Consider the following 17166-nt stretch of genomic DNA (forward strand, 5'->3'; position numbering starts at 1 on the left):
AGGTCCCTTAAAAAGTTAAAAATAGAGCTACCCTATGATCCAGCAATTGCACTACTGGGTATTTACCCCAAAGATACAGACGTAGTGGAGAGAAGGGCCATATGCACCCCAATGTTCATAGCAGCTATGTCCACAATAGCTAAATTGTGTTAGAAGCCGAGATGCCCTTCAACAGATGAGTGGATAAAGAAGATGTGGTCCATATATACAATAGAATATTACTCAGCCATCAGAAAGAATGATTACCCAACATTTACAGCAACATGGATGGGACTGGAGGAGATTATTCTAAGTGAAATAAGTCAAGCAGAGAAAGACAATTATCATATGGTTTCACTCATTTATGGAACATAAGAAATAGGGAGATCTGTAGGAGAAGGAAGGGAAGAATGAAGAGGGGGGTAAACAGAAGGGGGAATGAACCAGGAGAGACTATGGACTCTGGGAAACAAACTGAGGGCCTCAGAGTGGAGAGGGATGGGGGATTGGGACAGGCCGGTGATGGGTATTAAGGAGGGCACGTATTGCATGGAGCACTGGGTGTTATACACAAATAATGAATCATGGAACATTACATCAAAAACTAATGATGTACTGTATGGTGACTAACATAACATAATAAACAATTATTAAAAAAGAAAAAAAAGAACAGCAGTCTACTAAGGCTGCTTTTCAAACACTTTTCTAAGTTCTGTCTTTATTCCACTTTGGCAGTTTAGAAAAACATACCTTTAACTGAAATTAGCTTATAGAAAGAATTGTAAAACAAACAAAATGCTCTGCATGATTTTCAATTTAGGAATAGTTGATATTTGTGTTTAATTTGAATTCTAAACCATTGATATGATTCAAATGGTCTGTTATGAAATGAAACTCCCTGATAAAATAAAATATTCCCACACAAATAAATAAAACCAAAAGCATGGCATTAAAAAAAAATGATGCTAGCAACTGATCAAAAGTAAAGCATGATTAAATTTAATTTTCTAACAATGGTGAAAAATTTGTGCCAATGCACTCACATTCTCTTGTGTGGCCTCCCTTTGAGTAGTACAATTCAATTCAACAAAGATTTATTGCGTATCTATTCTGTGCCAGGCGTTGGTGTAGGAACCTGTTCGTAAACAGAACTAGATCCCTGTCCTTGGGGTCCATACATTCTAGTGGCTGAGACACACAATAAGCAGTAAATGTAATAAATGCTAAATTATATAAAATTGTGTAATAAGAAAAAAAAGTGCAAAGCAAGAGTATGAGGAGAGCCAGGAATGGGAACAAAGTGGGGCAGAGTTCAGTGTTACCGGGGGTAATCCGGGTAAGTCCAGAAAAGCGTAATATTTCAACAAATACTGAAAAAGATTAGGTTGTGAACAAGCTGGTTTCTGGGGGAAGACTATTTCAGACAGAGGGAAGAGCAAGAACAAATATTCTAAGTGGGGAACATGGCGTAGGAGGTCAATGACTGCAAAGGCAGTGCTGACTGAATGGCTGGGAAAGGAGGTCAGAAGCAGCCGCAAAAGGGACCAGCTTTTACTGGCTGAAATGCCACTGCCCATCAGCAATAAGGTTAGGTCAACACAGGCTACTAATTGCAAATTATTTTCACATTTCCTACTGAACAAAAAAGTCCCCTTAATTTCTGACCTTATCCGAAACGAACTTTCCAACTTTGCTTCCGTAACAATTCTTTTCCTTTCAGCATCTTTAATCCCCATTAATGAAACTACATCTTGTTCAAATATTGTTATACTATTCCCCCATCAAACTGGCTACACAAATAATCTTTAAAAATAAAAACTAAATTGCTTCCATAAGCACATTCCTGCTTTATGTTTGTTTATAAATACATTTAAATTAAGGAGGGCAAGTAAAGATTACAACAAAGGATCTTATTTTGACCCATAAAGCACTGCTGCTGACGGTGTTTTTTTGCTTCTGTTTGGTTTTGGTTGGGTTTTTTGCTTTTGCTTTTACTCTATGAGCACAATTAAGGAAATCTATACTGAGACTCCTTTTTAAATATTACCGAGGAGCAGATATATTCCTTCTTATTTTCCAACTTATTACACATGGTAATATACATGGAAAACTGTATGAAACACACGCTTTTAAGGAACTAGGCCACTTACCTTGCTAAATAAAGGTCAAGAGAATAAAGAAGATAGACAAAGAGGAAGCATGATACACAGACTTTGTCAAACCTTAATGATCATCTTTAATAAATATAATTTACCTTTAATAAACGCAGATGAAATATTTCGGTATTTCACTATATAGGCCTTGATGCCGTTCAAAAAGAAAAAGGAATGTGTCTGTTGGCCATCTGTATGTCTTCTTCGGAAAAATGTCTATTCATGTTGTCTGCCCATTTTTTAACTGGATTATTTGTTTTGTTGGTGTTCACTTTTATAAATTCTTTATATATTTTGGATACTAACATTTATCACATATATCAAACGCAAATATCTTCCCCATTCCATAGGTTGCCTATAGTTTTGTTGACTGTTTCTTTTGCAGAAGCTGGAGGTTCCTCAAAGAGTTAAAATAGAACTACCCCTATGATCAAGCAATTGGACTACTAGGTATTTATCCAAAGAACACAAAAATACTGATTCAGAGGGATACATGCACCCCAATATTTATAGCAGCATTATCAACAACAGCTAAATTATGGAAAAATATCCATTGACTGATGAATGGATAAAGATGATGTGGTGTATATATACAATGGAATATTACTCAGCCATAAAAAAGAATAAGATTTTGCCATTTGCAAAGATGTGGATGGAACTATAGAGTATTATGCAAGTGAAATAAGTTCAGTCAAAGAAAGACAAATACCGCATCATTTCACTCTTATATGGAATTTTAAGAAACAAAACAGATGAACACAGCAGGGGAAAAAAAGAAGTAAGTCAATCTAGAGACAGACTCTTAACTACGGGGAACAAACTGATGGTTACTGGAGGGGACGTGAGCAGGGAGACGGGTTAAATAGGTTACAGCGATTAAGGAGGCACTTGTGATGAGCACTGGGTATTGTATGTAAATGTTGAATCACTAAATTCTACACATGAAACTAATATTACACTATATGTTAACTAACTGGAATTTAAATAAAAACTTGAAAAAAAGAAACACTAATGACAGATGCAATAGAAATTTATTAAAAATATTTTTCTTCTTTAGAAAAACTTCAAAATCTAAAGCATAAATGTATCTATGCAATTAAAACTCAAATCTTTAGTTCACACAGGCAGAATCACTTTATTTGGGAAGCTCTGTGTTTCTCTAACTTACATTAGTGAATGACCTTTCTCTTATACGTTATGTCACTGTAGTTTCACCAAAGTCGGATTCAATGTTTAAGGCATGCTTTTTTAAAAGCAGTTATTTTATACCCAGTATGTGGTAGAGTATATTGTGGGATACTCAGACAAACAGTAACCCCTTCTTTTTCTGACACAATTCACACTCTAGTAAGGAAAATAGGGCGCAGTGGAATAATACATTCATAAGACTGAAATAGAATAAAATCAGTGTAAAACATTTACACTGACATTAAAGGAATGCTGGAATTAATGGAACTAGAATTAATGATTTGAATTAAAATGATTAAGCAAGGAAAGCACTTAAAAGGAAAACACTGTAAACCATGTTCAGCAAGACACAGCAAATTTGACTTGCTCCTCCAAGTCAAATTGGCTCCTCTAAGGGTGGGCCAGTATACAGGCAAAGATGCAAAACTAACAAAATATCCACCTTAAATCTTTGAAGAAATATAAATCTATGTACATACTCTTACATACATATACATAAAGCATATATGCTGATTTCTAATTCTTATATGACCTACCTTCTTCATGCACTTGAAAAAAGCGGAGAGTAAGATATAAATACAGAATTTTTAAAATAATTTTTTTTTTTTTAGAGAGAGAATGCAAATGAGAGGAGGGGCAGAGGGAGAAGGAGAGAGAAAATACCAACCAATTCTTCCTTAACATGGAGTTCAATCTCACAACCCTGTGATCGTTACTTGAGCCAAAATTAAGAGTCAGATGCTTAACTGACTGAGCCACCCAAGCACCCCTAGAAATAGAATTTTTAAGAAAAATATGGCTTTGGTTAAATTGTCAATCTGATCTTTTCTTTGTATGGAAAAGTGGAAAAAAGCCTCTGAGTCATAAATTTGATTTGAGTCATGTTCCTTGGTAAGTAACATGGTTGCTGATTTTTCTCATATTGACAGACATTCTTTCCATTTGATTTTTTTTTTTTCAAATGGTTTACATCACCTTTGGACCACAGAGAAAAACAGCAGATGGTGTCCCACAGAGTCATATGTTTTCATTAAATTTCTTATGAAAACCAAAGTAAATTACGCTGATTAAAATAATGGGTGGAATCCAACAGGCCTCACAGATTTATAGATAAAATCATCTAAGTTATAAATATATCCATTCAACTAATAAAGTACCAGGCATAAAAGGCAATGATTGGAACAGGTGGAAGAAGACAGTATAGAAAAACCATGAAATTCACTGCAGCAGAAATGGCAGAAAGACAAACAATAGGAATGTATGTTAAGGCCAAAAATTTAGTGTAGAATGGTGAAGAAACTATTAAATTGCAACCTTGTGTAAGGGTGAGGAGCACATAAACTTATATTTCTGATGACTTCTTTAAAAAGAGAGAATATTATAAATAATAATAAAAATAAATTTAGTAAATCTGGCCATGATAATCAGGGGCTATATATCTTATTCCTTTAAAATCTGATAATGACCTCCAAGAACTTTGACCAAATTAATAGCTTCTTTCAGTAGTCTGAATAGTGTGAATGACACACAAGGGCTTTATTTTAGTACCGAATGAGTGAAAAAAATCATCACTTTATGAAAAAACAATCATCATAGCCTGCAGTATATGGCAGACGGTATGGTTTCAGAGTAAGATTATTTCTCTTAAATATTATGTGACAGATCATAATAAAATTTATGATGACAGCCAAAGTTGGGGAAAGTCATCTAAATATTATAAGAATCATCTTTCTGGCCACTCCTAGTGCTTCCAATTGACTTTTAATTTTGATAATTCAAAGTAAAAAAGGGAAAAAATTAAAAATAGAGTACTGGCTGAATAGTTCTTATTTCTTTCATTAAAAAATTTAATACTAGCTTTTTAAAAACTCACTTGAGGTACAGCTTTTTTTCTTAATTAGTTAATAATCATCAATGAGGGGCGCCTGGGTGGCACAGTCATTAAGCGTCTGCCTTCGGCTCAGGGTGTGATCACTGCGTTATGGGATCGAGCCCCACATCAGGCTCCTCCGCTATGAGCCTGCTTCTTCCTCTCCCACTCCCCCTGCTTCTGTTCCCTCTCTCGCTGGTTGTCTCTATCTCTTCAAATAAATAAAAAATAAAATAAAATCTTAAAAAAAATCATCATCATCAATGAAATGCTAATTTAGAGAATTTTAGGCAGCAGAGCTGAAGCAGTCATTACTTGTCTTATTAACACTCAGGGGCAACTGATTCAGGAAAAAGAGGCTACTATATGGGGGGATGTAAAGATGTAAAGTTTTGAAATGTGTTCAGATTTAATGTTTTATTAACTTGAAACCATTATAAACATAGAATGTTATATGCAAACCTTGCAGTAATCACAAAGCAAAAACTTACAGTAAATACATAAGAGAAAATGACAAAGAAGTCTGAATATAACAATAAAGCCATCAAATAAGGAAAGAGAAAGAGAATAGAAAGGAACAACAAAAACAGCCAGAAAACAACAAATTGGAAATAAGTAAATACCTATCAATAATTACTTTAAATAAAGTGGACTAAATTTTCCAATCAAAAGACAGAGTGGCCCAATGAATGAGAAAACGAGATGCATCTATATGCTGCCTACAAGAAACTAACTTCAGAAGTAAAGAGACACACAGACTGAAAGTGAAGAGAAAAAGATAGATATTCCATGCAAATGGAAATGGAAAAAAAATTAAGCTGGTGTAGCTATACTCATATCAGACAAAATAGATTTAAACAATGTAATAAAAGACAAAGAAGAACATTACATAACGATATAGGGATCAATCCAGCAAGAAGATACAACATTTATAATTACATATGCATCCAACATAGGAGCATCAAAATATACACAGCAAATACTAACAAACCTAAAGTAAGAAACTGACAGCAATACAATAATAGTAAGGGATGGTAACATCCCACTTGAATCACTGGAGAGATCATCCAGACAGAAAATCAAGAAGGAAACAATGGCCTTAAATGACACATTACACCAGATGAACTTCATAGATATATGCAGAATATTCCATTGAAAAGCAGGAAAATACATATTTTTCTCAAGTGCTCATGGAACATTCTCCAGGGTAGATAATACATAAGGTCACAAAACAAGTCTCAATAAATTCAAGAAGACTGAAATTAGATTAAACATCTTTTCTGACTACAATCATATGAACTAAGAATCAATTACAAGGAGAAAACTGGAAAAACTATATGTGAAGATTAAGCAACATGCTACTGAAAAACCAATGGGCCATCAAAGAAATCAAAGGAGAAATCAGAAAATAGCTAGAGACAAATGAAAACAGAAACTCAACATACCAAAATCTATGGGATGCAGCAAAAGCAGTTGTAAGAAGGAAGTTCATAGTGATACAGATTTACCTCAAGAAACAAGAAAACTCTCAAATAAATAATTAACTTCACACTTAAAGGAACTAGCAAGAGAACAAATGAAGCCTAAAGTTAGGAGAGGGAACAAAATATTAAAGATCAGAAGAGAAATAAATGAAAGAGAGACTAAAAGTTCAATAAAAATGATCAATGAACCTAAGAACCAATTCTTTGAAAAGATAAACAATACTGACAAACCTTTAGCTAGACAAACCAATAAAAAGGGGGGGGCTCACATAAAATTAGAAATGAAAAGGCCATTACAGAAATACAAAGGATTGTAAGAGACTATGACAAATAATTATACAACAAAGTGGACAAACTAGAAGAAATGGCTAAATTTCTAGAAATGCACAATTTTCCAAGACTGAATCATGAAGAAATACAAAATCTGAATAGATTAATTTCTAGTAAGGAGACTGAATCAGTAATCAGAAACCTCCCAACAAAGAAAAGCCCAAGATCAGACAGTTTCACTGGTTAATTCTACCAAATATTCAAAAGAGATTTAATAGCTATCCTTCTCAAACTCTTCCAAAAAATTGAAGAAAAATAAACGCTTCAAAACTCATTTTGCAAGGCCATCATTACCTTGAAACCAAAACCAGATAAGGACACCACAAAAAAAGGGAAATTACAGGCAATATTCTTGATGAGCATAGAGACAAAAATTATCAACAAATATTAGTAAACCAAATTCAACAAAACATTAAAAGGATTATATAGCATGATCAAATGGGATTTATCCCAGGGATACAAAACGGTTCAACATCTGCAAATCAATGTGACATACCACATTAAGAAAATGAAGAATAAAAATCATAGATCATCTCAATAATGCAGAAAAAGCATTTGGCAAAATTCAATATCCAATTATGATAAAAATTCTTAAAATGGGTATAGAAAGAATGTACCTCAACATAATAAAGGCTACATATGACAAACCCATAATGAACAATATACTCAATGGCAAAAAGCTGAACACTTTTCCTCTAAGATCAGGAAGGAGATAAGGATGCCCACTCTCACCACTTACATTCTACATAGTATTGGAAAGTTCTAGCCACAGCAATCAGACAGGAAAAAAGATAAAAGGCATCCGAATTAGAAAGGAATGAAGTAAAACCATCTCTATTTGTAGATGCCATAATACTATATGCAGAAAACCATAAAAAAACTATTGTAGGATACAAAAGCATTATAGGATATAAAACTGATATACAGAAATCTATGGTGTTTATATACAATAATAACAAACTACTAAAGAAGAAATTAATAATCTCATTTAAAATTGCATCTCAAAAAATCTGGTAATAAATTTAACCAAAGGAAATGAAAGACCTGTACATTGAAGACTATAAGACACTGATGAAAGAAACTGAAGAAGGGGGAAAAAAAGAAATTGAAGAAGACACAAATAAATGGAAAGACATCCCATGCTTATGAATGGGAAGAAATAATTTTGTACTCTGAAAACTACAGAACACTCACGAAAGAAATTGAGTAAGCACACAAAGAAATGGAAGAACATTCCATGCTCACAGATTGCAAGAACAAAATTGTTAAAATATCTATACTACCTAGAGCAGCCTACACATTTAATGCAATCCCTTTCAAAATGATACCAGCATTTTGCACAGACCTGGAGCAAACAATTCTAAAATTTGTATGGGACCAGAAAAGACCCTGAATAGCCAAAGTAATGTTGAAAAAGAAAACCAAAGCTGGAGGCATCACAATTCTGGACTTCAAGCTGTATTACAAAGCTGTAAGCAGCAAAACAGTATGGTACTGGCACAAAAACACTCTTAGATCAATGAAACAGAATACAGAACCCAGAAATGGACCCTCAACTCTATGGTCAACTCATCTTTGAGAAAGCAAGAAAGAATATCCAATGAAAAAAAAGATTATCTCTTCAACAAATGGTGTTGGGAAAATTAGACAGCCACATGCAGAAGAATGAAACTGGACCACTTTCTTACACTGTACACAAAAACAAATTCTAAATGGATGAAGGACCCAAATGTGAGCCAGGAATCCAGGAAAATCCTAGAGGAAAACATAGGCAGCAACCTCTGTGATCTTGGCCGCAGCAACATCTTGCTAGACATGTCTCCATAGGCAAGGCAAACAAAAGCAACAAAACGAAACTAGAACACTATTACATTAAGTACATAAAAATTAACTTAAAATGGATTAAAGACTTGAATGTAAGACCTGAAACTATAAAATTCCTAGAAGACATAGGCAGTAAACCCCTTGATAACAGTCTTAGCAATCTGTTTCTGGATCTGACTCCAAAGGCAAGGGAAACAAAAGTCAAAATAAGTAATTGGGACTATATCAAACTAAAAAGCTTCTGCACAGTGAAAGAAACCATCATAAAAACAAAAAGACAACCTCCTGAATGGGAAAAGAAATTTGCAAATCATAAATCTGATAAGAGATTAATATCCAAAATAAATGAAGAATTCATACAGTCAACAATAAAAAAAAAATCAAACAACCTGATTAAGAAATGGACAGAAGATCTGAATTGACCTTTTTCCAAAGAAGACATACAGATGGCAAACAGATACATGAAAAAATGTTCAAAAATCACTAATCATTGGGGAAATGCAAATCAAAACCACAATGAGATATCACCTCACACCTGTTAGAATTACTATCATCCAAAAAAAAATGACAAGTCTTGGAGAGGATGTGGAAAATGGGGAATGTGAATTGCTAAAGCCACTTTGGAAAACAGTATAGATTCCTCAAAAAATTAAAAATATATCTATGATATGATCCAGTTATTCCACTTACGGATACTTATACAAAGAATATGAAAACACTAATTTGAAAAGAGATATTTCTCCTGTGATCACTGCACATTATTTACAATAGCCAAGATACAGAAAGAGCCTGAAGCGTCCATTAATAGACGAACGGAGAGAGGATGAAGCGCGCACACACATATACAGAGGAATGTTAGTCATAAAAAATCGAGATCTTGCCTTTGTGTCAAAATGGATTGGCTCTTGTGGGAATTTACTCAGTGAAATAAGCCAAATCAAGAAAGACAAACGCGGGGCACCTGGGTGGCTCAGTCGTTAAGCGTCTGCCGTTCGGCTCAGGGCGTGATCCCGGGGTCCTGGGATCAAGCCCCACATCAGGCTACTCCGCTAGGAGCCTGCTTCTTCCTCTCCCACTCCCCCTGCTTGTGTTCCCTCTCTCGCTGGCTGTCTCTCTCTGTCAAATAAATAAATAAAATCTTAAAAAAAAAAAAAGAAAGACAAACGCTGTATGATTTCACTGATGTGTGGAATCTAAAAGAAAAACAGACAAAAAAATACCAAAAAAAAAACCAAAAAAAAAAAACCTCACAGAGCTTAGTTAAAAAAAAAACAAAAAAAAACTAGTATAAGAAGTACAACCAGAAAAACAAACACAAATATTTAAGGAGTGCATACATTTGGTGATTATCAAATACACTTGACATATGCAAGGATTATAAGAACTTTAATATTCCCCAAAATTAAATCACCTAAAAAGAAGGAATTCTTTGAACCAGATTTTTTTCCTGGTATACTGGTATACAAGAAAAGACAGGTGTTGGCAAGGATGTACAGAAAAGGAAAACCTCATGCACTGCTGGCGCGAATGTAAATGGGGGCAGCCACTGTGGAGAAGAAGAGGGAGGTTCCTCAAAAAATTAAAAGTGGAAATGTCATATGATCCAGTAGTTCCACTATTAGCTCCCCCTGCTTGTGCGCGCTCTCTCCCTTTCTCTCTCTCTCTCTCTCTCTCTCTCTCTCTCTGGCTTCCTGCTCAGCAGGGAGCCTGCTTCTTCCTCTCCCTCTGCAGCTCCCCCTGATTATTAGTAATCTCTCACTCTCTCTCTGTCAAATAAATAAATAAATAAAATCTTTTAAAAAAAATAAATAAATCAAAACAAAACAAAAAACCAAAAATGCTCTCAGATCCTATAGCTCCTGGGCAGAGAGAGCTAATCACCAGGAACAGGGATTCATCACAGTATTCAAACACTCCAAAACTTTAGCAAGGCAGATCTGCTAAGTCAGGTTCCTGGATGGAACCTGACACAGGAAATAACCTGCTTTGGTGCCACCCAAAACTTGAATTCCCAGATTCCCTAAAACTTTCTGAAGCCACAAAAATGGTCTGCCTCCTCAGACAACACGCACCTCCCTCACCTCCATCCCCCTCACCTCCTCTCCAGACCCTCAGGCCTGTAGCGAGGGTTATGTCACAATATAACCCACCTAGGACATACCAGGCTAACAAAGGAAGAAAGGGGATATTCCACAAAGGAACTGCAAGATCTAGCTGGTTTATACTAGCCAGAAGAGCAGATACGAGATCAATTTCTGAGGGTGTTTGCTCAAAGGGGTTTGGACTTTACCTATTAGATAAGAAAAAGTTCATCGACTTGAGGGTGCTCTCCTGGATGTAGGATTTACAACCAGTAAGAATCTCAGATGGCACGAACTCACGGCTAGGGTGATTCCTCGAAACATGGAGAAAGTAATGGCTCATATTAAATTTTGTTGAAATGCCAGAAATGTTGGGGCACCTGACTGGCTCAATTGGTTAAGCGTCTGCCTTCCACTCAAGTCATGATCTCAGCATCCTGGGATCAAGTCCCATATCAGGCTCCCTGCTCAGCGGGGAGTCTGCTTCTCCCTCTCCCTCTGCCCCTCCCCCCAGGTCATGCACACACTCTCTCTCTCTCATACTCTTTCTCTCTCACACACACTTTCTCTCAAGTAAATAAATAAAATCTACAAAAAAAAAAAAAAAAAAGCCAGAAATGCTGTGGCAGATGGCAGAAGAGGGGATCACAAGGCTCTGAGAGTACATTCTAGAATGCAAGTGCTACGTAAGGCCAGAAAACCCATCAGATATTATGTTCTACCTGAAGGCCCAGAAAACACACCATTTACAAAAGCCATAAGGAAGATGCTAGTGAGAAGATATCCATGTTAGTAAGTTTTGTGGCGGTTCTCTTCTGAAGCCCAGAATTTTTTTTTTTTAATGATTTTTTATTATATTATGTTAGTCACCATACAGTACATCCCCGGTTTCCGATGTAAGGCTCGATGATTCATTAGTTGCGTATAACACCCAGTGCACCATGCAATACGTGCCCTCCTTACTACCCATCACCGGTCTATCCCATTCCCCCACCCCCCTCCCCTCTGAGGCCCTCAGTTTGTTTCTCATAGTCCATAGTCTCTCATGTTTCATTCCCCCTTCTGATTACCCCCCCTTTCTTTATCCCTTTCTTCCCCTACCGATCATCCTAGTTCTTATGTTCCATAGATGAGAGAAATCATATGATAGTTGTCTTTCTCTGCTTGACTTATTTCACTTAGCATTATCTCCTCCAGTGCTGTCCATGTTGTAGCAAATGTTGAGAACTCGTTCTTTCTGATAGCTGAGTAATATTCCATTGTATATATGGACCACAACTTCTTAATCCAGTCATCTGTTGAAGGGCATCTCGGCTCCTTCCACAATTTAGCTATTGTGGACATTGCTGCTATGAACATTGGGGTGCATATGGCCCTTCTCTTCACTACGTCTGTATCTTTGGGGTAAATACCCAGTAGTTGAAGCCCAGAATTAACAGAAAGAAAGGCTGTTCTAGAACTAGGCTCACTGACAGCGGTGGGGATAATAGGTCCAAGGTGAGGACCAGAAGCCATGAGAAGCTAGGTGGACATAATTATCGTATGAGTGGCAAGGCTGGGGTTAGTGTGGGGCTGACCCACAGAGAATTACTGAGATAGTTAATACAGCATCCCTGGATGCAAAACAGATAGCTGACAAAGCGACTAGTCAATGTGTACAATCAAAAGAAATCAAAGTCAATGTGTATGATCAAATACATAAATACTAGTCAATGTATACCATCAATGATAAATGAACAAATCTGAGGGAAGTTGCCCCAAGGAAATCACAATATCTTTCTCAGCTTCCATGCCTCAGCTAATTTTTGGATTCAGAACCCTCTAACATAAGAGACCCAGAATCCAGAAGGAAAGACCTTCCAACACCATGGTAAGAATATAGGGTAATAATTTCCTCAATCCTTCTCCAGTGGGACCTATAGCTCTTTATTCAGGTAACTGTGCTCTGGGGGCAGGGAATACCCAAACATTTCAGGGGCACAGAGGTGACAGTGATACCAGAAGACCAAAAGCATCTATATGCCGTTAGAGTAAAGGCATTTAGAAGTCCGTAAGAAATAGAGCCTTGGCCAAGGTCTAGCTCATAATGGGTCCATTCATTAGGACCACAGACTAACCTGATGATTTTCTCAGTCCCCAAATGTATAATCAGAATTGACTAACACTATTAGTAAGTGCCGCAACACCCATATCAAGTCCTTGGCTCATGAGGTAAAGAGTGTAATTGTGAAGAAAGTCAAGAGGAAGAATTTGAAACTGCCCCACCCAACCCTGAGAATGTAGTAAGTAAAAAACCCAACACAGTATTGGGGGGAGGGAGACTGGCAGAAATTAGTGTGCCCTTAAGTATCTAACCGGCACACAGGGAGGTTCCAATGAAGTTATCCAAGGCTTTGGTGGTTCTACGGTGAAGCTTGACCACTCCCATTATCCACTTTATCCTTCTCCCTTTATCCACCCCTTCTGTTCCCTCCCTTCCAAAGGGGTTCATTTCAAGGGCACTCCTCAATCAACTCCATCTTAGAATGTGATTCCTGAGTAACTCAACTTGCAAAGTCATTTTTCACCTTGAATTTAGGTTACATTTTCTTTTTAAATAATCTTGGGCTTATCTTCAGGACCACTTCCTAATTTAATTGGGTAGTGCTAGGTGTCGCTTCTAGAAAACTTCTCCCAAACCAGCAGCATGCTAGAAACTATTTTTGAAAAGTCTTTGTGATTCTTCTCTGGGAAGAGTCGATGGTATAACTCCGCATTTAAAATTATTGACTTTTGTCAATCCTCATTTCCTTATCAGAGATCTTAGGTAAGCCTTCAAGTCACTATTTATAAATAAATAAATTAAGCTTTTCTGACTCTATATTGACACACAGTATTCAAAATTGGCTCAAATCTCATTTTCTGAGGAAAGCTTCTCATTGATTCCAAATGGAATTATTTCTATTTTCATTTCATCAGCACTTAAGTATATAGGCCATACAAACTACGTTCATAAATTTGTTTAACAGCTTCTTCCTAAGTACACTGAAGTTGTAAATATAAAGACAGACTCTACTCACACAAAGAGACACTAAAAACAAATATGATAAGAACTGCATTTCCCTTTCCTTTTACATAGTGTCACAATGTTCTCTACAGAATCTCCCAATTAATGTTGCTATCTAAAGAGTTACAGGCAATTTCAAAACATTATATATGAGAAACTACTAGAAATTAACTGTACCATGCAATCTTGAGTTTGAACTGTACAGTTCCTCAACTATTCCTATGAATAAGTACAGCTTAGCCAAGTAAGTTAATAACAACAATAAATAAATCAGGCCTATATTTTCAAAAAGTAGCCCATACTCACAGCCAAATATACTCCGCCCTGCAACCTTAGGCAATGAGAGATTCAATATACTCTAAATATTGTGCAAGCTGATGAAAGCACTTTCTGCTGCTGCATACAACTTCTTAAAACTAAACCTTATAATAAAAAAACCCAGAACTCCGTCTCTAGTTACGGCTGATTCTAGTGATGAGTTTATTTCTATGAAAAACCAAGGCAACATATAGGTTTTAAAATAGTCCATGGTTTTTGTGGCTGTATAGTAACAAACGGGATGGCTGTCCCATTAGTGTGACAAAAATCTCTCAGAATACATTACTAAATTATGGTGGAATCTCTTTGCTGAAAGAAAAAAAAAATTGGAAAACTTAATACTAGCACTTGGCCCACAATTAAATGTTACCTAAATTAGGTGTAATCGAGTACTGCATTTTAATCAAAGACTCATGAATTGTGATTGGATGTCCTGGTTCTTAAACACCATTCTGGACTTGTGGATTATACTAACTCACACTCAGTCCCCACTTCCTACCACAAAAGGGTCAGAAAGACCCACAAAGATGATTGGCGATCACATTTTATTAGCAGTCAGAAACAAAGTACAGACTGCCAATCATAAAATGGCTTGCTCAGGTAATTTGGTCAGTGACCACTGCCTCATTCACCATAATCATGCATTTCAATAACCACACGATCTAAAGATTTTCATAAAAGTATCTTCAGGGACAGCAACGAAGACAACCTTTTTTGAGATAGATGCATGACTTTATCATTTGGTCACTAATAATTAAGACAGTATGTGTGTATGCATTTCATACAAATCACTTCTAATTACTAAACATAATACACCAAGCTTGGACACCTTTTTAGTTCACTATGTTAGGTTATCTTTAAATTTTTGAAATGCAATTCAAATATAGATAAAATAAAGATTATACGTACTTAGAAGAAACTGCTTCCATGAATTCATCCAAAAAATCATCATATTCAGGACCTCTCACTCTTCTCTGACGTAGCCCAATGTACAACGGATCTTTGAGTAAATCCTATTAAAAAAAAGTTACACAGATATAGAAATAATGATAGGGATGTCATTCACACTTTCTGAGCTTGTTTCCTCATCTATAGAAGGATAGAAATGGAAATAAAATCTTTCCATACTGAGTAGGAATTAACCGGCAGTACTATTTGGCATTACACAGAATGTCTATTGTATTTATATGTCAAATAAGAAAAATAATTACTAAACATTAAAACATTCTGCCTTATTTGGGGGAAACAAAAGGAAATAAAATCTTTCAGTGGTGCTAATTAGAAAAGTTAAATTCTGATTTTACAAGCAAAGTTTATCACATAGAAAAGTCATATTGGGTTTTGAAATATTACATCAGTTTAGGAAATGGAAAGATACCAATTCTTTTCCTAGATTTGTTTTGTTTCTGAAAGCAAAACCTCAACAAACATTTTGATTATACCTTTAATATATTAGCTGGCTGATGTTAAAAATAAATTTTTAGACCTAAGTTTTCTTAGACTTTTTAAATTTTACAAAGTTTTTTCTTAAACTGATATGAGACGACATTACTCTATTCAAGTTTTAGTATATGTAATACTGTTTTTTATGAGACCAGTTTTTTCATTAAGGTATAATTTATACACTATAAAATACATATATAACAAAAGCTCCCAGTAAACTAGGAATAGGAATGACCTTCCTCAACCCAATAGAGGGCATCTGTGGAAAACCCACAGCTAACAACATATTTAACAGTGAAAGATAGAAGGCTATTCCCCTAAGACTGGAAATAGGACAAGGATATCTACTCTTGCCACTTCTATTCAACACTATACTGGAGACCCTAAGCATAATAAGGCAAGAAAAAGAAAATACAGGAAAATAGATTAGAGGAAGAAAGTAAACTTATTTGTACATGCATGATCATGTATATGGAAAATATTTAGCAATCTACACACAAAATAATCCACTAGAAAAAATATGTGAATTTAACACAATAGTAGGCTCTAAGATCAACATACACAACTATATCTCTATATACTAGCAATGAACAGTTGAAAATGAAATAAAATATACAGTTCATTTACAATATCATTCCAAAACATAAGATTCATAGGGGCATATTTCACAAAATATGTGAAAGCCCTATATACTTGAAACTACAAAATACTGCTGAAGGATATTTAAAAAGACAAACTGTTTCTGTGGGCTGGAAAAGAAATTTTGTACTCTGTGTCATGTAACAGACGTACTGTCATCGTCAATAACCTGCAAAGACAACGTACCTAAAGAACTTGTGAATCTGGTGGAAGAGGTCCAGGCAGAACGCCGTAAATCGGCTTCTCACCGCCGTATGATAAAGTTAAAGCAGGGATGAGATGCAGAAGGAAATGTTTAGCTTGTGAGAGAAATTTAAAGAGAATATAGGGGACACAAGACTTGCTTGTAAAAGATTTCCAAAGTGAAAGAAGGCCTGCTGTCAAAGATCAAGTGTGTGGTTGTAACAACTTTTGTGAAAACCTCTGAATGATTTCAAGTGGGGCTCAACAGACCATCATGGCCGGCGAAAAATAGCTGGTTCTACAGCACTCTGACATGCCAGTCAATACAGGGAGGTCTGTTTTGAAAAGAATTATGAGTAAGTCCTTTCTCTAACAGGGTAGACAGTCTGATACATAGAAAGCCTAAAAAAAAAAACAAAAAATAAACAAATAAAAAAAAAATAAGGGTACTGTACTAGTTAGATGATTTGGGACAGAGACACTTCAAAATGAAAATCCTTCTCTGGGTCCCCAGCTTTCCACAGGCAGAAAGCAGAGAAAGCTATTCAGTGGTAGCACCATCATTTCTTATGGGAAAGGAAAGATATTTCAAAGGACGGAGCCAAGAGCTCAGAGAGCAAAGCCAAAA

The 17166-nt window shown here is 35.9% G+C and overlaps 1 protein-coding gene across 4 annotated transcripts in view; it reads right to left on the bottom strand.

The window, feature by feature from the left end:
- The window catches only part of ME1 (malic enzyme 1), a 175513-nt gene that overhangs the window by 75414 nt on the left and 82933 nt on the right, over positions 1–17166 (bottom strand). For all 4 annotated transcript variants that reach the window (XM_048219745.2, XM_057303923.1, XM_057303925.1 and 1 more), the window contains one exon: positions 15183–15286. In XM_048219745.2, the coding sequence (XP_048075702.2) occupies positions 15183–15286 (104 nt within the window). The remainder of the gene's footprint in view (positions 1–15182; positions 15287–17166) is intronic.

The sequence above is a fragment of the Ursus arctos genome, unplaced genomic scaffold (assembly GCF_023065955.2).
Source record: "Ursus arctos isolate Adak ecotype North America unplaced genomic scaffold, UrsArc2.0 scaffold_29, whole genome shotgun sequence".
Classification (NCBI taxonomy): domain Eukaryota; kingdom Metazoa; phylum Chordata; class Mammalia; order Carnivora; family Ursidae; genus Ursus; species Ursus arctos.